Raw genomic sequence first — 21,970 nt, forward strand, 5'->3', positions numbered from 1 at the left:
TTCTTTCCATCATAAATAACCCCACTGCTTCTTTTCCTTTCCTGAAAGCTAGTCCCTCCTCATCCCAACCATTAGAAATAACACAGACAGCTAGAGCATAGCAAGGAGTCTTTACTAGGACAGAAGGGAGTTGGAGGGGCATCCAGGGCAAGTAGAATGGGCCACATTAGAATGGGCAGAAGTCCTGGGGATCTTGAGTCATCTCCTGAGGATGGGGAATTAATGCTTATTGTGGATGAGAGGTGGAGGGATGCGGATATCCTGGCCTCTCTCCAGACGCCGTTCACAATCAATCAAATAGTTTACTCCATCGATGACCAGCTGCACCAGCTCCACCTGAAGGACACTAATCCTTGATCTCTGCTTCCCACCCTTGAGTTTCCTTTTTGAACACTGATTTACCTTCTCTAGGAACTCATTTCCAATTGTCTCCCCACTCAACCTGAATTTCATTTCAGATTCTATTACATTCTTGGGGCCCACTCACTGTCATATCTCCACCCCCACAGACCTATACCTCTCCTCACTGTAATCCCTAAGGATCTCACCTCTGACTTGCCCAGTCGGTCCAAATTAGAGATGTCAAAGACGCTGCCTGTGGCAGCTGTGTCCACTCCACCGGTGCCACGCTTTTGGAGTCTTAAGTTCTCCAGGATCTTTGGGAAGCGGCTATCCTAGAGGAGAGAAGATAGGGATTGGGGGCCGGGCCATTAGGGGCAGAGACTGGTCCTATTTGAGACTGGTCCCTTTCCCCTGATACTCTACCCACAATGTGTCTGACTCCTTTCCAAAATGCCCATACCCTCCCATCCACACATGACCACCTTCCTTATTCATACCCCTCTCTAACCCCACAACTCATTTACTTTGCTTAGCAGGGGCAGTTTGATGTGTACTCCTGCCCGAAGTCCAGTGCCCAGGTTAGACGGACAGGTCAAGATGTATCCCAAACGCTCATTCCACATGAACTCCCAGCCACGCTCCTGGATCAGCCGTTCCACCTGAGTCCACAAAGGCTCTGTTAGTGAAAAGTCAGGGATATTTGAGCCCTCACTTAGCCAGACCTACAAGAACTCTAGAAATATGTCTAGAATGACGAATTTGGACTGTGAAAGAATGACACTGCTGTTTGTGTGTGTGTGTGTGTGGGGGGGGGTTGGGTGGGGAATGGTTTGTTATTATCATGTGTACAAGGTAATTTTGATGTTGCAAGCCCATAATGGTGAGATTACAGAAAAATATCTTGTGTGTGGAAGAAGAGACACTTGAGAGAATAAGGCACTAAGGATGATCTAGGGAAATGAGTGGAGGTGGTAAACTGAACTGAGAAAGGAATGATTATTCAATGAGCTCAGCATGCATAGATTATCTTTGCTTTGCTAATGAGCCTAGAGTTTGGAAGGGTTCTTTCACACATAAAATGAGGGTGTAGGCTTTGCAACAGGAAGAGGCAAGAAAGCCTTCTGTTAGCTGTGGAAAGAGCACATGTGAGAAGGCAGAGAGAAAGGTGAAAACAGTCCAGAAGAGCCGGACTCATAGTTATGTGTATACGTGAGGGGGTGGGGAAGGGAGTGTAGGTAGAGTGTTTTGTTTCACTAGAGCTTCCTAATGATGGAAATGACTATTAGAGTTCAAGAGACAGGGGATGTGCCAGAGGATGGATGCGAAGACTACCTCATATGAGTAAAAGAGAACCCTGTTTATAGTTCAGAGAAAAAAAAAAAACACGGCATAGGGGGTCATCTTACATGCTGAACAAGGGGAAACCTTTCCATCTAGAAAAATAATAGGAGCTAACACTTATTGAACATTTATTATGCACCAGGTATTTTACATACATTATCTCATTTAATCCCCAACAACCTAAAATGTAGGAAGCCGTATTATCCCAATTTTACAGATGAGAAACCTGAGGCATATCATTTGAAAAGTACTTCCCTACCCACTTACCATCAGAATATTTATCTGTTATTAGCCAAAAACAATAAAAACTTCCCAGCTAGAATCTAAAAAAAGAGAAGCTGTCTGTCTTTCCAAGTCCAAAATACAACTGTATATATGAGAACATACAATAAAAACTGGGTTTATGGGGATTTCTAACCTAGAATAGAATATGGAGTCCTAATCCATATATGATTGAGGATTCAGTACAGCCACACATTCTGGGACTTAAGCCATTCCATCTTGCATTTCCCCTAGTCTCCCTCCTGCTCTCAGCTTAAAACCTAGACATGATACTTCAGTGAGAATGACAGAATACCTTGGTTCAGAACTGGATGGTTACACTGGAATCATGAACACACCAATCTTTCACTTCCTACGTTGATCCAGGCTCAAACTTTTCCTTATCTGCACACTCCACACACCTCAGGCATTGACACACCAGCTCAATTATTCCATCTTTGTCTTATCCGACAACTACTTTATTTACTACCTTAGATTCAGGACATTCTTTCTCTTTCTATTCTTAGGTGACCATATATCCTGGTTTTCTCTGGACAGTCCTGATATATTGTCCTGGACTGACTGATGGTGATCCCTTTTGCTATCAAAAGTATCATGGGTTGATTGATAAATTATATGGTCTAGTCCTTGGCTTTTCCTTATGTCCTCCCACCTAGTTCCCTTATACATTCTTCTCCAACCTCTTTGAGGCCTCGACAGAATCTTTCAAACACTTTCTTCATGTTGCCACCCTTCTCCATGGAGATGACCCGTGTATGATCCTCTTCATTCACCCAGATCAAGAAGCTCTTCTCATTGTTGTGCCTGAGAGCAGTAAAGACGGAAAGACAGGGATCAAGAGACAGGGCGAGAACTGGGAGAGATATAGGAATAAAAGACATTTACAGATCATGGGGGAAAAAGAGGTAAGGTAAGCCTCATACCAGATTCCACGAGCATCTGGCCAGTCTCGAGCCATTCCTGCCGCAGTCAGCAGTGGGGACACGGGCTTATCAAATAGGAAGTGGTCCTGAGGGGAGTAAAAGGACTTGAGTTAAGAATCTTCACAGTAGCTCCTGGGCCTCTATCTCATCTGACCCACCCTCCCCTCTGACTCTTCTTTCCATTTGCTTCCTCAACCCAGCTTCCTCTCAAGGCCCCTCACATCAATAAGCTGCTGCTGTTCAGCCTCTGTCATCTCACTGAGCCGATAGTAACGTCCAGCGAGGTCACCCTTCAGGCCACTCAGAGCATCCACTACAACACGTTCCACCTCTCGTCGCTCTGCCCGAGTACAGGCTGGAGGAAGGCTGAGTCCCCGGATACTTCGGCCAGTTCTGACTCTTGAGGACAATACATACCTCTCATCAAAGTAGCCAGAACGGATCTAGGGAATAAGAGAAATTAATATAACTCACAGAAACACAGGGGTGGGAACAGAGAGCCTTGGGGAATGAGAGACCTTAAAGACTGTAAGGGTCCTCACTACATGCATTGGAAGGAGAAGTTCATTGGGCAAGTACTCCAACAGAAGAGGGCATTATGAATCCTCCCTCAAACTGCCCACTTTGGGGTACAGTCATTCTCACCCACCCTCTCCTCTCCTCTCCCTTCCATATCTGCAGCTCCTTAAGATACAATTCTTCCCCCAAAGAATCTAACCAAAGAAACCAAAACTAAAAGCTCAGCAGTATAATGACTCTGAGTCAGGAATAATTAAGGTGAAAGGATTGGAGAAACAGAATGCTATATATAAGGCAATGCAAATCAGAAGCAGAATATCTGTCCTACCTTGCTGGCATCCAGATCAGTGGTATGTTTCATTGTTCGAGGGTCATATCCATTGTGTCGCTCTTGTATCACAGGATCAAACAGCTCAGCAAATACCTGATGGGGAATTAAGAGGGAGAGGGTGGTTAAGGAGAGAGAATCCCTTTCCAGGCCTTAGTTGTGGATTGATTTCACTGGGTCAGAAAACATGAGTATGGAAGGTCCAGCCTTAAGGGAAAGTGAAGGGTCTTTAGGGGGAAGGAGCTGGGATTACTGGGAAGATGAGTTGGGTCACCAGGGAAACTCTGGGGGCCCCCTACCTCATAGGTCTCCTCATCTCCAGCTACCATGCCCACAGTCTTGATGAAGGGGTGGCCGGGGTTGTCCACGCCAGTCTGGATACACTGATCTAGCGTCCAACCAGTGGGTGTGGTCTTGTCGCAGAGCCGGGCATAGACTGCTGGGGTCAGGTGACTGGCCATGCAGTTGTTGTGCTTTCGGAGGTCTGGGTACTCAGCGCTAGGGAGGGGGTACCCAGTAACCATGGAGGAGAGCACAGGGGGCCTAGACCCAGTGCAGTCAGCTGGGAGCTATCCAGTTAGCCATGTCTGCCTTTGCTCCTTGGGAGGAGGGGAGATTAGGGGGAGGCTAAACCTTACTTAGTAATCTCTTTAGGGACTTTCAGGGTCTATTCTTTCCCAACAGGTCTAGTTTCCTCTGGCTGGTGGGCACAATTTTCCCAGATTTGCTCAGTTATTTCCTACCATTAGCACAACATTAGGGATGGGGGAGGGGAAGACTAAGGAGGGGAATTCAGGAAATGGGTGGGGGGGGGGGACAGCAGGAAACGAGATGGAGGAGAGCGAAAAGGATAGTTCCTGGTTTCTCAGTTAGGGCTTTGGGCAGAGTGGGTGCAGCCAGAACTCACAGGGCCAGAGCGGGTCTTGGGGGCGGGGACTGCGGGTTACAGGTCTCCAGAAATGCGTTAGCCTTATGGTTTTGGCTTCCATTCCCAACCCACTGTGGTCTCCAGATTGTACAGCACTCCACTCCAGAGCCTTCGTGATTATAACCCTTCTCTTTTGCCCAGGTCCTCATCTCCATCCCCATCTTCGTTCCCGTCACCACCTCCCCCCACCCCACCCCCCCACCCCTGTGCCTCAGACACTGATACCTCGGGGGATACAGTCTCCGTCGTTCACTGGCGGCCCTTATAGGTTCCGGGCGGAGCAGAAACCCAGCGGCTAGTGACCCAGCTCCAGCCAAAGCCAGGAGCCTGAGACCCGGGCGGGCGGACAGCAGACGAGAGAAGGGACCAGCCATGGCTTGAGGGTCCGGCTGTGGAATCCCGGGGTGGGAGCTGGCGTAGGGCAGGAACAGGGAGGGAGGAGGCAACCAGAAGGACTGAGGACTGGAACTGGGTGCGAGGCTGGAGCCGAAATGGGGGCCGGATTGGAAGCTGGAGCAGGAGAGGAAGACGGTAGCAACCAGACTGCAGGAGAGGCGCAATGAGGTAGCGGCTGGCTGGCGGAGGAGGGAGGTCCCAGCCGCAGTCTCCAGGGGTGGAGCTCACGCAGGCCCCGCCTTTCCGCCTGCCACCGCGCTAGGTTTGCGGGGGCAGAGTTGGGAAGCACCGCCAGGTAGATTAGGGGACCCGAGCTTCGCAACCTTTGGCCGGGGATGCCGGCCCACCTGAGTTGTGGTCGCCCAGATTTCAGCACCACGTAGAGGACAGCACCCGACGGGACCCGCAAAGCCTAACACCCTTCCCCCAAGCCTCTCGGTTTAATCGGAAACCCGATTCGTCACTATGTGTGGGTGTGAAAGGGTGACATTGCCCAACCTCTCTCTAGTTTTCGGCCTTCCCCAGCAACCTCTCCATATTCCCAGGGGAGGCGGCAGCGGGAGAAACCGTGGCATAAATACAGATAACAGAGAAAGAAATGGAGAAATCACACAGAGGCATACACTGGAAAAGACACCCGGTGGCTCAAGGTCACCTTTGCTTTAGAACCAGGAAGAGGACCAAGGTGCCCTCCGGCCACACCTGTGCTATTCTTACAAGGTTGTGGAAAGATTCCCTGAGACCAACCAGGGGAACATTAACTCTTATCCCATTTATGCTGTGTTCCCTGCTCCCGATCGGCTCCCACATAGCCCTGCTATGTCCTGCCCCCGCTTCTCATGATCCCCAACTTTTTTCACCTCCACCCTCCTCCCCATTTTCTACTTCACCTTTGATCTTTTACTTCCTCGTGTTTTATCCAGGTTCAGGACTGTTTTCTGCTCACAGGACTCCCTCTGAGTATTCTCTGCAAGCTTGCCTACCTGTTGGTTGTACTGGGTGTAGACCTGGGACTGGGCAGGGAATTGTTAGTTTCCTCTTCCTCCTCTCCCTTCTCTCCCCTCTTTGTAGTTTCCAGTTCCTGGGCTGGAGGGGAGTGTAAGGTGAGGTGAAGGGTGTGGTAAGATGACGGTGGGTAGGAACAGAACAGGCAGGCACAGGTTTCCAACCACCACAAGTGTTTCCTCTCTTGGCTCCCTAATGCTGTTTATTCCAGAGTGTAAAGGGGAGTGGTGTTCAAGGCCAGGGAATCTGTACATTCCTACTGGTCTTCTGTCCTTTATCCTCCCGAGATATGTATTCAGATTTGAGAGGGTGTGTTCCCACAGCTCAAAGTGTGACTTAGGTGTGACTTGACCTTTGTCCTGGCAGTAAAGAGAATGAATGCTAGAGCCAAAATAGAGATGCGGGGGCTTCATATGGAAAGTCATTTAAGCTTGGGTACACATGGTGGTGTTAGTCCCTTCTTTGAGCCATCTTGGTGATAGTAAGATACTTGGAAATCTTATTTGAGAAAGAGAAATTCCCTTCATATTGTCCTCCAGCCCCACTGATGAGATACCATTCTACTCCTATACTCTCGTTCCCTTCATTACTCTCAGGCTTCCTTTGTGTTCCTTTTCCTCCCTTCTTCATTTGTATCCTTAGAAGCTATCCACCTCTCTTCTGTGTCCATCACTTAATTCCTTCTTCTGGCAAGAGAGCAATTATCAGAGAATTGATAGAATTCTGTACTTAGAGTCACTTTTGGAGAGATGGAAAATGTTACCTGTGTTGTGGGGGCTCATTGTCTAGGTTAAGGAGTAGTTATGAATAAGCAAATACAATTACTTGCAATGGTGTATATTTACCCAGATAAAGAAGGGAGATAATCTTCCAATGAAGGAGAGTTGTTATTTGATTGAGAGGGTGGTTACTAAGATTGAAGAGGTAGGGAACAAGAAGAGAGAATTAGAGAAGGAAAAGTAAGACAGCCTGAGAAATCACTCGTTTGGAGACTAGTTGTCCAAATTTGAGTAATAGCTCCTCGGAGAAAAGATGTGTATTTGAGTACTTTTCTTATTCCCTGTGAGTCACTGACAGCCACATAATGTATTAATGCTCATTTTATAAAATTATCCTATGGCATACAGGAAGTAATTGATGTGTACATGTATTTTATTTATTTAATGATAATAATAACCAAGACTAACATTTATAAAGCACTTTATAATTATAAGAAACTCTTGTATGTGTTATTTCATTTAATTGGATTGTTCCAATGGTTGACCAGGGACTGAGTCTACATTTTTCTGGGGGGCGTGAAGATAAGTTAATTACCTAGATGATGTTTTAATAACTTGTTTGAAGGGCTGGAGTGGTGGGGAGGACATGAGCCTGAGCACGAACTAGGGAAGTATCTATTTCCCTTAGGGACAACCCTTAGAATCATCCCTATCTCATTCAGGGTTAGTATAATGAGGCACCTGACTGAAAAAATGGTAAGCTCCTTAAGGTTGCAGAGAAGAAACAGGGCAATTGGGATTGTCTTGACTAGGGAAACCTAAGTAAGGATGAAAAGATAATAATAAAAATGGAAACATATACAAAATGCTTTCATATAACCAGTACCATCTGATTAGATTTTTTTTTAATTTTTTTCAACGTTTATTTATTTTTGGGACAGAGAGAGACAGAGCATGAACGGGGGAGGGGCAGAGAGAGAGGGAGACACAGAATCGGGGGAGGGGCAGAGAGAGAGGGAGACACAGAATCGGAAACAGGCTCCAGCCTCTGAGCCATCAGCCCAGAGCCTGACGCGGGGCTCGAACTCACGGACCGCGAGATGGTGACCTGGCTGAAGTAGGACGCTTAACCGACTGCGCCACCCAGGCGCCCCAAGATTTTTAAAACACTCTCTTACAGATGAGGGAATGGACGCTGAGGGAAGTTCAGTGACTTGCCCAAAGCTGCACAGCTATTAAAGGTAAGACCAGGACTCAAATCCAGGTTTGTCTGGTTCCAAGGCTGGAGGGGTAAAGAACAAACCAGTGTGGATATGGGAATCATATTGCCCAGTGTTCCATGTACATCCATTTTCTTGTCTTCTCCATAAATAAGTCTTTGTTCTTTCCCTTAACTTTCTGATTTGTTTCTCTCTGTCTCTTTTTGTCTCCAGTCTACCTATCACTCCTCTACATCTGTTAACATTTCAACCAACATTTATTGGCTCTCTAAGTATATCATACCTCTTATGTTTTAAAAATCAAACAGAGGGGCGCCTGAGTGGCTCAGGGTGTTAAGCATCCGACTTTGGCTCAGGTCATGATCTCCCCTGTTCCTGGGTTCAAGCCTTGCGTTGGGCTCTGTGCCGACAGCTCAGAGCCTGGAGCCTGCTTCACACTCCGTGTCTCCCTCTCTCTCTCTCTGCCCCCCCCTCCCCCGCTCGCGCTCTGTCTCTATCTCTCACAAAAATAAACATTAAGAAATTTTTAAAAATAAAAAAAAAATAAAAAATAAAAATCAAACAGAAAACCTGGTTTGTCTCAGGACGTGCAATGGCACAAATTGTGCCTCTTTTCTGCATCTTGCTTCTTCTCTGCTCTTCGTCTCACTGGAAAGTCTCTGTCTAGACCAAGCCTCTGGGCTGTGGCGACACAGAAATCAGAGGAAGGCGAGCATCAGGTTGCATTCCCTCCCCACAGCCACTAGGGGCCACCCTCCTCCACGCAGAAGTGCGGGCCAACGCAGCCTGACTTTGTTGCCGGTGCGCGCCTTCCGCTGATTGGTGACACCGCAGGGAAGCCGCGCTTTGATTGGGCTGCTGTCAGGTGTCGCTGCCGGCAGGTTCGGCTGCGCGAGCGCAGGGAGGCGGGTGAGCGAGGGCCGGGGGCGGTGGGGGAGTGGCTGGGGGCTGGGGGCGGTATCTGAGGGGGTGGGCTGAATAGAGTGGGCTTGCTAGGTGCTGAGGGCCATGGTTAGTACTGGCTGGGGGCGGCTTCGGGAGGAGGCCCTCGATGAGGCCTCAATGTCTGCGTAGGGAGAGTAAGGCGGAGTAGGCGGGGGAGGGCGAAGGCTGGTGGAGTCGCATCGGAGGGCAGTATTCGTGACCGGGAGCTGTGTGAGGAGACACACCGGAGACACACCGGAGGGGGTCAGCAAGAGAACAGAGGGGTGTGAGGATTTGCGGAAGAGGGAATCCTGCGTGAGGAGCGGAGTCAGCCCGAGAGAGGGTCAGGGTGGGGAGGTCTGTGTGAGGAGGGGTGGAATGGAGTCGACTCTGGAGAGGATCAGCTGCAGGCAGGCGTTGTTACAGAGAGGAGGGTACCCTGGAGAGAGCTAATGTGAGGACGGAATTGATCTAAGGCAGTCTTTGTGGGAGATCGTTGAGTGTTCCATATAAATTGTTACCAAGTGTGGTGACTCATTTGCGGGTTTGGAGGGCAGTTTAATGTTGGAGAATCACTGAGTGAGAGGATTACTTGGATTATTAATTGGATTCGTTGATCAGTGATGGGGGAGGGGGCAGCAGTGTCTTGAGTGGTTGGGGGAGGGTCCATGGAGAGTCATTGTTGCAAATTAGGGAAAGAAGGGAGTATGAGTGAGTTGGTAGAACAAGGGCTTCAGCCCAATTCATCCGTGTCAGAATAAGGGTCTGTGTGAAGGATTAAACGCTGCATTCAGAAAGAATTTAGGGGTCCACTGTGGAAGGTGAGAAGGAGCTAGTGTTGGTTGCCTGAGGAGTTTTACTGTGTTGAAAATATTCCTGCCTGGACTCTGTATTGATGTGTCCCCTTCACCACTAATGGTGCCCTCCATTAAGTGCATGGTGTTTAAGGAAATTAGAGGACTACTGCAAACAGCCCTAAATTCTAAGGGACCAAGAAGTTACACAGTTTACTCTCCCTTCTGCCCCACCCTCTCTTCTCACCTACTTATCTTCTCCCCTCCTCCCATCCTCCCTTTTTTCCGTCATTTGCATTGATTCGGCCTTGGGAGTGAGATTGCTTTAGCCTAGTGTAGAGTGTGAAGTTTTCTTTTGCAACAAAGTATTGAAGGAAAGGGGGATGGGAAGAAGGGCCTGGAAAACAGGGGAATGGCTCTTGGAATACCATATTAAATCCCAGCTTCTCTCAAAGGTACATTTAAATAAATCCTGTCTTATTTCATAGCTGTTTTTGTCAGGCTTCTATTTTTGCTTTGTTAACTATAAATTTAGGCCTTTATGTATCTCTTTAGCCCCTTAAAGGATCTGTGAACAGACTCTTCTTCCCCATTCTGTTACCATCCCCTGTTACAGAGTTGTAAAAGATTTTCAGGAGAAATGACTATATACATTCAGTAGAAAATCAGGAAGGACTTAGTGGAAAAAAAGGGTGAAGGGTTAGGAATCTTAGACATGAGGGAAAGCCCCTGCTTCAGATAAAGGATAAAGGGTGCAACAAAATTCTGCCTGCTTAAACTATACAGGTCGTGGAAATTGGGTCAGGTCACTAAAAAGGGGTTCAAAGATAAAGCATATGTATAAGACCTGCAGTACACAACTGGAAATGTTAAGTCTTAAGGAGAATGTTGTGACCGGCCTGTGGAGACAAGCAGATGGTAAAGACTGGGGAGGTCAAGGTCTATACAAAGGTTAGCAGTAATTTTCTAATCAAAGCTGCAAATCCCACTGGGAATGGTAAGGGTTTAAAATAAAATACAAAATGCAATTGTTGAAGACTATTTTATAAGTCTGTTAAGATGATCCCTTTACTTAGAATGTGGTGTTCATTAGAGTCATTAGTATTTCTGAGAACTTTTGGAGAATGTGAAAAATTGCTGCTGGGTGACTCAATTTTATTTTTGGAAACAAATAGTATATGTATCCTCACAATTTGGTATTAACAAGTGTTAACCTTTTGTGTATTTGTTTCAGATTTAAAAAAAATTGAAATAAACATTACAGATAAGGTTGTAAAGTTCCACTCAAATCCTTCTCAGTTCCATTTTACCCTGTCCTCATAGGTAACCAGTATTATGAATTTGATGCTTTTCTTTTCAGTCCATATTTTTAGACCTCTACTAATTATGTATACAGTCATAAATACATGTAATATTTTTTATTTATGCAAACTGAATTGTACTGCAATGCGTGTATTTCTGCAGTTTGCATTTGGAAGCTGTCCATATTATTACAGACATCTTTTCTTTTTTTGAAAGAGTGAGCACGAGATGGGGAGGGGCAGAGACAAGGAGAGAGAACCCCAAGCAGGCTCCATGCTGTCAGCACAGAGCCCGACGTAGGGCCTAAACTCATGAATTGTGAGATCATGACCTGAGCCACATCCAAGACTCAGACGCTTAACTGACTGACTCACGCAGTTGCCCCTGATTCATTTTTTTTTCTTTTTTTTTTTTTTTAATTTTTTTTTTCAACGTTTATTTATTTTTGGGACAGAGAGAGACAGAGCATGAACGGGGGATGGGCAGAGAGAGAGGGAGACACAGAATTGGAAACAGGCTCCAGGCTCTGAGCCATCAGCCCAGAGCCTGATGCGGGGCTCGAACTCCCGGACCGCGAGATCGTGACCTGGCTGAAGTCGGACGCTTAACCGACTGCGCCACCCAGGCGCCCCCTGATTCATTTTTTAAAACTGCTGTTAGTCTATCATTTGTATATTCTACCCTGTATTTATCCATTCTACTTGTGACCTCTGAGTTTTCAATTTTTCCCATTACCAACAGTGAGTTTATGAACATATTTGCACGTTATGTGGGAGAGTTTCTTTACAGCAGAGATTCTCATCCTCGGCACTACTGATATTTTGGACTGGATAATTCTTCATTGTGGGGGAACATCCTATGCATTTGAAACTATTAAGCAGCATCCTTGGCCTCTACTCATTAGACACCAATAGCACCTTCCCAGTTGTGATGACTAAAAGTGCTTCCTACCAAATGTCCCCTGGCCAGCAGAATCACAATTGGTTAAGAACCACTATTGTACATGTATATGTACCACATTGTATATGTAGAAATGGAACTGCCGGATTATTCTAATCCAAGCGTAAGTCTTAAGATATTCTCACTGATTAGGGTGCCTGGGTGGCTTGGTTGGTTGAGCACCCGACTTCGGCTCATGTCATGATCTTGCAGTTTGTGAGTTTGAGCCCCGAGTTGGGCTCTGTGCTGACAGCTCAGAGCCTGGAACCTGCTTCGGTTGTCTCCCTTTCTCCCTGCTCCTCCCCCACTCATGCCCTGTCTCTCTCATTCTCAAACATAAATAAACATTTAAAAAAAATTAAAAAAAGATATTTTCACTAATTATGGCTCTAGGCAGAATTTTTTCCTACTGACACCTTGGCCTAGACCCGACTTGGGTCTGTAGTACCAGGAGATGGTAGAGAGAAAACTGAAACCTTATTTTGAGAATGGGTTGGATGCTGTTGTATGGATGCCTGTATCCTCAACCTCCCAGTTAGCACTAGACCTCTTTCCTTGACAGATTTTCCAGACTTGGGCTTCTGTCTTTTAAAGTGGAGCACATGGAAGAGAAACAGGGAACATAGAGGATTTTAATGTTTTGATATAATGCTTAGAACATAGAGTGCCCTCAATAAATTCTTTTTGAGTTAATCCTTGGTAGGAATGAAGATGAGGGTTAAGGTCAAAGGCAGCTGTGCTTTCTCATTACCTCTGCCCTTGAATTAAATCCCTGAGTTCAACACTACTGTGGGGAGGTGGTGAAGGGATAGGAACGTTTAGGAATGAATCCAAAGTTGGAAATGTCTCTCTAACTTTCTCTTCTGGTAGGAATCAACAGCAGCCTTCCATGAGGAACTGCCTTTTCCACTTGCTGCTGGAGTTAATGGTGTTTCCTGCTGGCAGAATCAGGGACATGCCAGCACTGTAAGGGTTAACCTACTGATCCTCTTACCAATCTCATGGTTGGGGTGGAGTGAGCAGGGAGGAAAAGGAAGACCTTTTCTCTTACGGATCTTTAGTCATGTCAAGTCATAGCCCACGTGCCTCCTTTCCTGTTGTTCCTTTTTACGATAGCTTTGTTTCCTGTTCCCCCTAGTCTCCTTGTGGTTCCCTCTTATTTTATCATTCCCTATGTCCCATCCCCACCCATTGCCATGCGGGTTTGGATTCTGAGCTAATGGGATGCCCTCCATTGCAGAGCGGGATGAGTGGGTGCTCCGGCGGGGATGTGGTCGTTGCCGGCCAGTGAGGGTGAGAGTGCCACGGCCCACTTCTTCCTTGGAGCTGGAGATGAGGGGCTGGGCACCCGTGGAATAGGCATGAGGACAGAAGAGAGTGACAGCGAGCTCCTTGAGGATGAGGAGGATGAAGTGGTAAGACTAAGGAAAATGTCATAACTTGGTGTTGGGACCCCTGTCATAGAGAGTTGAGATTCCATTGGCTGGCGATACTTCTCTGCCCTTTCCAAATGCGTAGACTCCCTGTCATAAACAGGCCCTATCTTGATTAAGAGGAGAGGCAGTAGAGATTAGTTAGATTACCTATCTTTGAATCCCTTGCCTTTATGCCTTCCTCCTGTTGTGTCCTGGTTATTGGTTCTCTAGCTCTCCTACCTGAGCACACATTTCCTACTGTGGAAAGCCTCCTATTCTTTAGGCAGTAGGAATCCCTACAGGCACTCCAATCTAGACCTAAGTTGGGAGACAGCATTTGCCCCATAGTTCCAAAGCCTGGCAAGAAACTCTATGCCCTAAGGAAATGAGACAGTGTTCCCTAAATAGGGATGGTTCTGACAGTACTTCCTCTCTATAGCCTCCTGAACCTCAGATCATTGTTGGCATCTGTGCCATGACCAAGAAATCCAAGTCCAAGCCAATGACCCAAATCCTAGAGCGACTTTGCAGATTTGACTACTTAACTGTTATCATCCTGGGAGAAGACGTGATCCTCAACGAACCTGTGGAAAACTGGCCATCTTGCCACTGCCTCATCTCTTTCCACTCCAAAGGTTGGAGTCTGTGAAGGAAAGTGGGAGGGATGGTGTTGGGAATGCTGGCCTGGGAAATGAGGTTCTTACTGTTGAATAGTACAGTGGTCATCAGCTCTTCCTGACACACTGGCGAACAGTGCAAAGGGGTTTCCTTCCCTGTATTGTGGAAGAGTTGCTGGCGGTAGTTTAAAGCCCATATTTGAACCTCAGGACAGTTCTAAAGCTGTTAGGGTCTCTGACAGAGTTGTGTGTCTCTAGAAGGACCCTAGAAATAACATCTTTTTAACTTTTTCCTGATGGATATTATAGACTTGGGAAGTTGGGCAGAAGGATGTTACGGGTTGGATGGGTAGAGGAGCTTAGTGGCAACTTTAACTTTAATACCTCTATTTCTCTTGCTGTTTTCTCACTCTGTCTCTTTCACTTTCTTTTTTTGATCTATTTCCTTTCTCTATCCCAGGATTTCCTCTGGACAAAGCTGTTGCTTACTCCAAGCTTCGAAACCCCTTTCTTATCAATGACCTGGCTATGCAGTATTACATCCAGGATAGGTATAGCTTTCTGTTGATTGGTGGGGTGGGCAGTCCTGAGATCATGCCTGTTTAGAGAGCCCACTCTGGGAGGGGCAGAGTCAAACAAACATGCCTAATTTTTGTATCATACCTTCCCGAGTTCTATACCCTGGTATCTCCCAATTCCTGAGCAAATGAAATCCCTAGCCTCTTCCCTTGTTCACCATTCCCCACCTCCCCCAGCTAATTTATTTGGGGGTGACAGGAGGGAGGTGTACCGGATCCTGCAGGAGGAAGGTATTGATCTGCCTCGATATGCTGTGCTCAATCGTGACCCTGCCCGGCCTGAGGGTGAGTACCTCGCTTTGTCCAGTCCTGCCCCACCTTGCTTTCTGTAACATAGCCCAGCTGTCCATCTTCTGGACATCTCCATGTATTACTTATCCAAGTGAGGCTTTGGTTATTGGGCAATGGGTAGAGTCAGAACCATGGGTCCTTAAACAGAGACTTAGACCTCTTATGTATATATTATCATATTTATATAGCATATATTACCATATCTATTACTAAGATATGGTCATAGAGATTTGAGGGTTATGAAGATTAAAACTCAGAGAAATGGGAGTTGGAAGTATTCTACAATCCTCGACCCTGGGAATGACCACATACTTTTACTTCAGAGTGCAACCTGATAGAAGGTGAAGACCAGGTAGAGGTAAATGGAGCTGTCTTTCCCAAGCCCTTTGTGGAGAAGCCAGTGAGTGCAGAGGACCATAATGTTTACATCTACTACCCCAGTTCAGCCGGAGGAGGAAGTCAGCGCCTCTTCCGAAAGGTATGGGAGACATTTGAGCATTTGGGGAAGTCAGATAGGTGGAAGGACAAGAGCTGGAGAATTTGGGGACAACGTGAAGGCAACATTTTTTTCTTCTTTTTCCTCCTGAAGATTGGCAGCCGAAGCAGTGTTTACTCTCCTGAGAGCAGCGTCCGAAAGACAGGATCATACATCTATGAGGAGTTTATGCCAACAGATGGCACAGATGTCAAGGTTATGGTGGATACAGGGATTTAAGAAGTGATAAATGTCTGGGTTGGGATGGGGTGCTTGGGAAGCAAGTGGAAGTGTATGGAGAAAGTCACAGAAAATGAATGTGATTTGCTTTTACATTCAGGTGAAAATAATGAATGAGAGAAGTAGACATTTACATTGTTACTATCAGAGCAAGGGCAAGGGTAACATGGAAAATGGTATAATATTGTAAGTTATTTCTTAATGAGGACTAGGTAATAAATGGTGTTGGGGTCCCAAGGAGAAACCTTCATAAGGATACTTTGGTGGGGCCCAGTAAGGAAAATGTCAGTCTCCTTGTTCTTAATACTCAGGGTTTTTTTTGTTTTGTTTTGTTTTGTTTTGTTTCCAAAACTAGTTTACAGACCTAGTGCTCATGTTGTCTTCTCATATGCAGGATGAGCGGTGGGCATACTCAGTGATGCTATGTACCTGCAGGTATATACAGTGGGGCCAGATTATGCCCATGCTGAAGCCAGAAAATCTCCAGCTCTCGATGGGAAGGTCGAACGAGACAGTGAAGGGAAAGAGATTCGATATCCAGTCATGCTGACTGCCATGGAAAAGCTGGTGGCCAGGAAAGTCTGTGTAGCTTTTAAGGTAGTGAAAGGCCCTTGGGGGATGGTGCTGTGGAGTGAGGGAAAGGGACAGGAGCAGGGGTCTGGAAGAAAGAGTGGCTCTCTTGTTTTTATCTTGCTTCTTTCCACTGCAGCAAACAGTTTGTGGTTTTGACCTTCTTCGTGCCAATGGTCACTCCTTTGTGTGTGATGTCAATGGCTTCAGTTTTGTCAAGAATTCGATGAAATACTATGATGACTGTGCCAAGATCCTGGGGTAAGGACACAGTGGTCTGGACTGGGGAGAATGGGCTTAGAGAAGAGAGTTAGAAAGCTTTTTGCTTTGTTTTAAATATTATAAAAAGGATTAAAAAATGAAAAAAGGAAAATAAAAAAAGGGCTTCTTAGCCCTCTTGCCTTCCTAACACTGTACTCCCCAGTTAAAACTGTTAGCAGTTTTACATATATGTCTTTTTCTACCATGTATAAACAAACTATTTATAGTACTAAATGTGCTCATACTGTAATACTGTTTTAAAACTTGATTTTAAAGTAAATTTACCATGTAATATTTAAAAATGTACAAGGAGGGGTACCTGGGTGGCTCTGTCAGTTAAATGTCCAGTTCTTGATTTTCGCTCAGGTCATAATCTCAAGGTTTATGAGATCAAGGACCACATTGGGCTCCACACTCACAGCACAGAGCTTGCTTGGGATTCTCTGTCTCTCCCTCTCTCTCTCTTTCTCTCTCTGCCTCTGTCTGCTCCTCCTCTGTTCATTCGTGCACATGCGTGAGTTCTTTCTCTCTCTCAAAATAAATACATGAATTTTTGAAAAGTTTAAAAAATAAAAATGTATAAGGAATAATGAACATAGTGAGTATTCATGTATTCACCATAAATCTTCATATATAAAATCTTTCTGGGGTACCTGGGTAGCTCAGTGGGTTAAGTGTCCAACTTCAGCTCAGGTCATGATCTCAGTCCTAGAGTTCGCGCCCCGCATCAGGCTCTGTGCTGACAGCTCAGAGCCTGGAGCCTGCTTGGGATTCTGTGTCTCCCTCTCTCTGCCCCTCCCCTGCTTACACTCTGTCTCTTTCTAAATAAATAAATAAATAAAACATTAGATATAAAATCTTTCTTTGAGGTTTGTTTATTTTGATAGAGTGCAAGCAGGGGAGGGGCAAGAAGAGAGGGGGACAGAGGATCTGAAGTGGGCCCTGGGGCACCTGGGTGGCTCAGTCGGTTAAGCAACTGACTTCAGCTCAGGTCATGATCTCGCAGTTCGTGGGTTCGAGCCCCACGTCGGGCTCTGTGCTGACAGCTCAGAGCTTGGAGCCTGCTTCGGATTCTGTGTCTCCTTCTCTCTCTGTTCCTCCCTGCTGGTTCTCTGTCTCTCTCTGCCTCTCAAAGATAAATAAACATTAAAAAAAATCTTTTTGAAGTGGGCCCTGTGCTGACAGCAGAGAGCCTGATGTGAGGTTCGAATTCATGAATTGTGATATCATGACATGAGCAGAAGTCAGACACTTAACTGACAGAGCCACTCAGGCTTGAATAAAATATTAAGAATACTCCTTGCTAATTACATCCCTTCTCTTTTACCCAGAGGTAACCACAATCCTTAATTTGGTGTTTGTCATTCCCATGCATTTATTAATATTTTAATACATCTATGGGGGCTTTTTTGGGGGGCATGTTTTTAGAGTTTATATAATATATTCTACAACTTGCTAATTTCTGTGAGCTTTATTCATATGTGTAGTTGTGGTTCATTCATTTTCATACATTTCTTCATGTTTTTCCTTCTAGGAACACCATCATGCGGGAGCTTGCTCCACAGTTCCAGATCCCATGGTCCATCCCCACAGAGGCTGAGGACATTCCCATTGTCCCTACCACATCTGGCACTATGTGAGCAAAAGTATAAAATCTGGAGTAACCTACTTAAGGCACCTGAATCAGACCAGTGGTTACTTTCTGACCCTATACCATATGACTAGTGGAGGCTGGGTATCTTCTAGGCAATTTCCTTAACCCTGCCTATATTCTTAATCTCAGTTTTTCCTCTGCTCTTTGACATGTCATGCAGGATGAAATGATGGGAGGTGGTGTGGGGTGGGTTGGAGGAAAGGCTCTAACGACATTCCCTATCTTAGGATGGAACTCCGTTGTGTCATTGCAATTATCCGTCATGGAGATCGTACTCCCAAGCAGAAAATGAAGATGGAGGTGACACATCCAAGGTAGGATGAATGTCCTGGTTTAGACAAATAGGTTTTTGTGAGAGAGATGGGGATGGGGAAGTTCCCAAAGGCTTTGACTGTCTTACCCCATACTGAAGCTTTTCCTTATTTCTTCAGATTTTTCAGTCTGTTTGAAAAACATGGTGGCTACAAGACAGGGAAATTAAAACTGAAGCGGCCTGAGCAGCTACAGGTAAGGTGGTGAATTGGTCTGGGAGGAGCGAGGTGGGTATGGGATTAGGGGCCTCAATGAGAGACCAGGATGAAAGGATAACTGCCCAGGACTTGGTCTCCTTCATGGATACCCTATTATTTCCTCCAGGAGGTGCTGGACATCACAAGGCTGTTACTGGCTGAACTGGAGAAAGAACCAGGTGGTGAGATCGAGGAGAAGACTGGGAAACTAGAGCAGCTGAAGTCTGTGCTGGAGATGTGAGAAAGGGGATAGGAGAGGGGAGCCAATGACAGTGAGAACTAGGTGCTGGGGTAGAAAGTAAACTGAGTTTATCCTGCAGGTATGGTCATTTCTCAGGCATCAACCGGAAGGTGCAGTTGACTTACTACCCTCATGGAGTAAAAGCTACTAATGAGGGGCAAGGTAAGATATAATACTCCCTTCCCATTACCACTCAAGTCTCTTATTCTTAAACCTTTAGATGACCTGAGGGTGCTCTGACTCTTGATTTCAGCTCAAGTCGTGATTTCACGGTTCGTGGGTTCAAGCTCCACATCAGGCTCTGCACTGACAATGTGGAGCCTGCTTGGGATTCTCTCTCTCCCTCTCTCTCTGCACCTCTCCCACTTGCGCTCTTGCCTCTCTCTCTCTCTCTCAAAATAAATAAACTTAAAAAAATAAACAAAACCCTTGGGATGAGCCCTGGGTGTTATACGTAGGAGATGAAAAACTGGATTCTACACCTGAAAACATTATTGTACTATATGCTAACTAACTTGGTTGTAAATTAAAATATAGAAATAAATAATAAAAAGCAAAACCTTTAGATGACCTCTACACCAGATCACCATTCTGGGCTCCTCAGAAGACCTGACATTTAGATGTCCCCACTACTTTCCTTTTTTTTCTTTTCTTTTTTTTTTTTTTAATGTTTGTTTATTTGGGGGGGGGGGAGGGGCGGGTAGAGAGAGGGGACAGAGGATCCAAAGCGGGCTCTGTGCTGACAGCAGACAGCCCAAAGCCACTTGAACTCATAGATCTTAAGGTCATGACTTGAGCCGAAGTTGGACATTTAACTGACTGAGCCACCCAGCTGCCCCCCCTCCCAGCTATTTTTCTTAGATCTAGACCTATTCACTTCCCCTTATTCCTGCAGATCCACAGCGGGAGGCCCTATCCCCTTCTCTGTTGCTGGTACTGAAGTGGGGTGGAGAACTGACTCCTGATGGCCGTGTTCAGGCTGAGGAGCTGGGAAGAGCTTTTCGCTGCATGTACCCTGGAGGACAGGGTGAGTGTCTGGGGGGCAAATAACAGGGCTTGGATGAGATGATTAGAGAATAAATTGGGATAATGAAGAGACAGAGGCAATGGGAAAGTTAAAGGGGGAAAGGAGTATTCTTTCTTCCATGTGGGTATGTATAGCAGTCCATTCTTGGTCCTCCCCCTTCTCCCCCAGGTGACTATGCTGGCTTCCCTGGTTGTGGGCTGCTTCGTCTCCATAGCACTTTCCGCCATGATCTCAAGATCTATGCCTCTGATGAGGGCCGTGTCCAGATGACTGCTGCTGCCTTTGCTAAGGTGCACACTATAGTTCTTTCACAGTCCCAGCTTCCATTAGATAGAGAAGCTAAGAGTTTGGAGAACTAGTTGGGAAATGTCAGGGTGTTTATGTGCTGACTCAGAGAAGTTTCTGCTTGTGTCTGACCCATTCTGTACCACTGAGAATGAACTGAGAATAATTAAGTGGGCATAGGCACCTTGACCTGTACTCCTCGCCTCCACACCAGCTCTCATTTGATCTCTGAGACCATTTAGGCTTAGGGGAAGTAGACTGGAAGGAAAACTAATAGATTTTGTGCTTCCCCTCCAGGGCCTTCTGGCTCTAGAAGGGGAGCTAACACCTATTTTGGTACAAATGGTGAAGAGTGCCAACATGAATGGGCTACTGGACAGCGATGGCGATTCCTTGAGCAGCTGCCAGCACCGGGTGAAGGCTCGACTGCACCATATTTTGCAACAGGATGCACCCTTTGGTCCTGAGGATTATGATCAGGTCAGGCTCTCCCTATTTTTGTGCCCAATGTACCGCCATCCCAGATTCCTAGAATTCTAAGTAACAGTGATCAATAATGGTACTTACTACATGGTAGACACTGCTTTCCATACATTTTCTCATTCAATCTTTACCCTTTGAGTTAAGTATGGGTCTATAATCTCTTACTCATAATTTCAAAAATAAAAAAGATCAGGCACCAAGATTCATTTGGTAGCAAAACCTGACATGATAAGACTATTTCTTTCTTTCTTTTTTTTTTTTTTTTATGATAAGACTATTTCTAATTCTTGGGGCTCCTAGGTGGCTCAGTCAGTTTAGCCTCTGACTCTTGATTTCAGCTCAGGTCATAATCTATGGGTTCAAGCCCCGCATCCAGCTCCACATGGACAGTGCAAATTCTGCTTGGGATTCTGTTTGTCTATCTGTCTGTCTGTCTGTCTCTCTCTCTCTCTCTCTCTCTCTCTCTGTCCTTCCCCTGCTTGCACTGTCTCTCAAAATAAATAAATAAACTTAAAAAAAAAAAGACTATTACTAATTCCTATTTATTTTGTTTAGTGTAAATAGTCATACATTGTGCTGCAGAAACATAAATGTGTTTAGTTATGCCCTCAGTCCTGCTAGAGGTATTATATAACATATGACTATGTGCTATATTAACTCTAAAGTCTGAAAAATTCTCAGTTCTAAAACAGTCCCAAAGATTTTGAATGAAATAATGTCTCAGTTATTTATTGCTACTTAAAAAACTACCCCAAAACTCAGTAACTTAAAACAATATCCATTTTATCTTACTCATAGTTCTAGGTTCACCTGGTCTTCCTTGGGGTCTCTCCTAAAATTGCCCAGATGTTGTCCATGTGTTGGGGCTGAAACCATCTGAAGGCTTGACTGGGTTGCTAACATAGCTGGGTTCTCTCTCCCACTTTATGCTCTACCTATAGTCTTAAAGCCTCTCCTCTCCACATGTTTTCTCCATGTGGTTTCTCTAGCATGGTAGCCAGACTTCTTAAACGGTAGCTTAGGACATCCCAAAAGCAGAAGCTTCCAAGCTCTTTTATATTTTTAAAAAATATTTTATTTTTAAGTAACCTCTACACCCAACATGGGGCTCAAACTTACAACCCTGAGGTCAAGAGCCAAACACTCTACTGACTGAGCCATCTAGGTGCCTCCTTCCAAGCTCTTTTATTTTTTATTTTCAGTTTTTTAATTTAGAGAGAGAGTGTACTCAAGCAGGGGAGAGGAGCAAAAGAGAGAGAGAATCTTAAGCAGGCTCCATGCTTAGCACAGAGCCTAATAACATGGGGCTCGATCCCATGACCCTGAGATTATGACCTGAACCATAATCAAGAATCGGATGCT

The 21,970-nt window shown here is 45.7% G+C and overlaps 2 protein-coding genes across 24 annotated transcripts in view; one reads left to right on the top strand and one right to left on the bottom strand.

Moving 5' to 3' along the window:
• Positions 1–91: 91 nt before the first annotated feature.
• LOC122468727 (creatine kinase U-type, mitochondrial) lies at positions 92–6,174 on the bottom strand. 2 transcript variants are annotated; one of them, XM_043555572.1, is made up of 10 exons: positions 6,043–6,174; positions 4,889–5,173; positions 4,035–4,233; positions 3,736–3,831; positions 3,110–3,331; positions 2,889–2,974; positions 2,646–2,769; positions 867–1,001; positions 549–674; positions 92–336 (listed from the first exon to the last, which is right to left on the bottom strand). In XM_043555572.1, exons 2-10 carry the CDS (start codon positions 5,035–5,037, stop codon positions 220–222), a joined length of 1,254 nt encoding a protein of 417 aa, XP_043411507.1. In that variant the 5' UTR covers positions 5,038–5,173; positions 6,043–6,174; the 3' UTR covers positions 92–219. The 2 variants fall into 2 exon arrangements, with proteins under 2 accessions (XP_043411507.1, XP_043411506.1); XM_043555571.1 differs by having other exon boundaries at positions 5,950–6,093.
• Positions 6,175–8,828: 2,654 nt separating this feature from the next.
• The window catches only part of PPIP5K1 (diphosphoinositol pentakisphosphate kinase 1), a 44,670-nt gene continuing 31,528 nt past the window's right edge, over positions 8,829–21,970 (top strand). For 11 of the 22 annotated variants that reach the window (XM_043555580.1, XM_043555584.1, XM_043555589.1 and 8 more), the window contains exons 1-18: positions 8,831–8,912; positions 12,833–12,928; positions 13,203–13,377; positions 13,817–14,012; positions 14,455–14,545; positions 14,772–14,857; positions 15,187–15,341; positions 15,453–15,554; positions 16,014–16,175; positions 16,288–16,409; positions 17,944–18,045; positions 18,291–18,377; positions 18,495–18,570; positions 18,700–18,809; positions 18,893–18,975; positions 19,709–19,840; positions 20,009–20,130; positions 20,423–20,605. In XM_043555580.1, coding sequence (XP_043411515.1) covers positions 13,231–13,377; positions 13,817–14,012; positions 14,455–14,545; positions 14,772–14,857; positions 15,187–15,341; positions 15,453–15,554; positions 16,014–16,175; positions 16,288–16,409; positions 17,944–18,045; positions 18,291–18,377; positions 18,495–18,570; positions 18,700–18,809; positions 18,893–18,975; positions 19,709–19,840; positions 20,009–20,130; positions 20,423–20,605 — 1,956 coding nt within the window. In that variant the 5' untranslated portion in view covers positions 8,831–8,912; positions 12,833–12,928; positions 13,203–13,230. Of the gene's footprint in view, positions 8,913–9,047; positions 10,177–12,832; positions 12,929–13,202; positions 13,378–13,816; positions 14,013–14,454; positions 14,546–14,771; positions 14,858–15,186; positions 15,342–15,452; positions 15,555–15,972; positions 16,176–16,287; positions 16,410–17,943; positions 18,046–18,290; positions 18,378–18,494; positions 18,571–18,699; positions 18,810–18,892; positions 18,976–19,708; positions 19,841–20,008; positions 20,131–20,422; positions 20,606–21,970 lie in introns of those variants that run through there. The other 11 variants (XM_043555574.1, XM_043555586.1, XM_043555582.1 and 8 more) reach the window with 7 other exon arrangements.

The sequence above is a fragment of the Prionailurus bengalensis genome, chromosome B3 (assembly GCF_016509475.1).
Source record: "Prionailurus bengalensis isolate Pbe53 chromosome B3, Fcat_Pben_1.1_paternal_pri, whole genome shotgun sequence".
Taxonomy (NCBI): Eukaryota; Metazoa; Chordata; class Mammalia; order Carnivora; family Felidae; genus Prionailurus; species Prionailurus bengalensis.

Excerpts from the sequence above, each read along its gene's own strand:
- LOC122468727 (XM_043555572.1), bottom strand. The coding sequence starts at position 5,037 with ATGGCTGGTCCCTTCTCTCGTCTGCTGTCCGCCCGCCCGGGTCTCAGG. Across the intron at positions 1,002-2,645 it reads TCTGTCGAGGCCTCAAAGAG|GTGGAACGGCTGATCCAGGA; the intron begins GTTGGAGAAGAA and ends TTGTGGACTCAG. Across the intron at positions 337-548 it reads ACCGACTGGGCAAGTCAGAG|GTGGAGCTGGTGCAGCTGGT; the intron begins GTGAGATCCTTA and ends AGTGTCCTTCAG.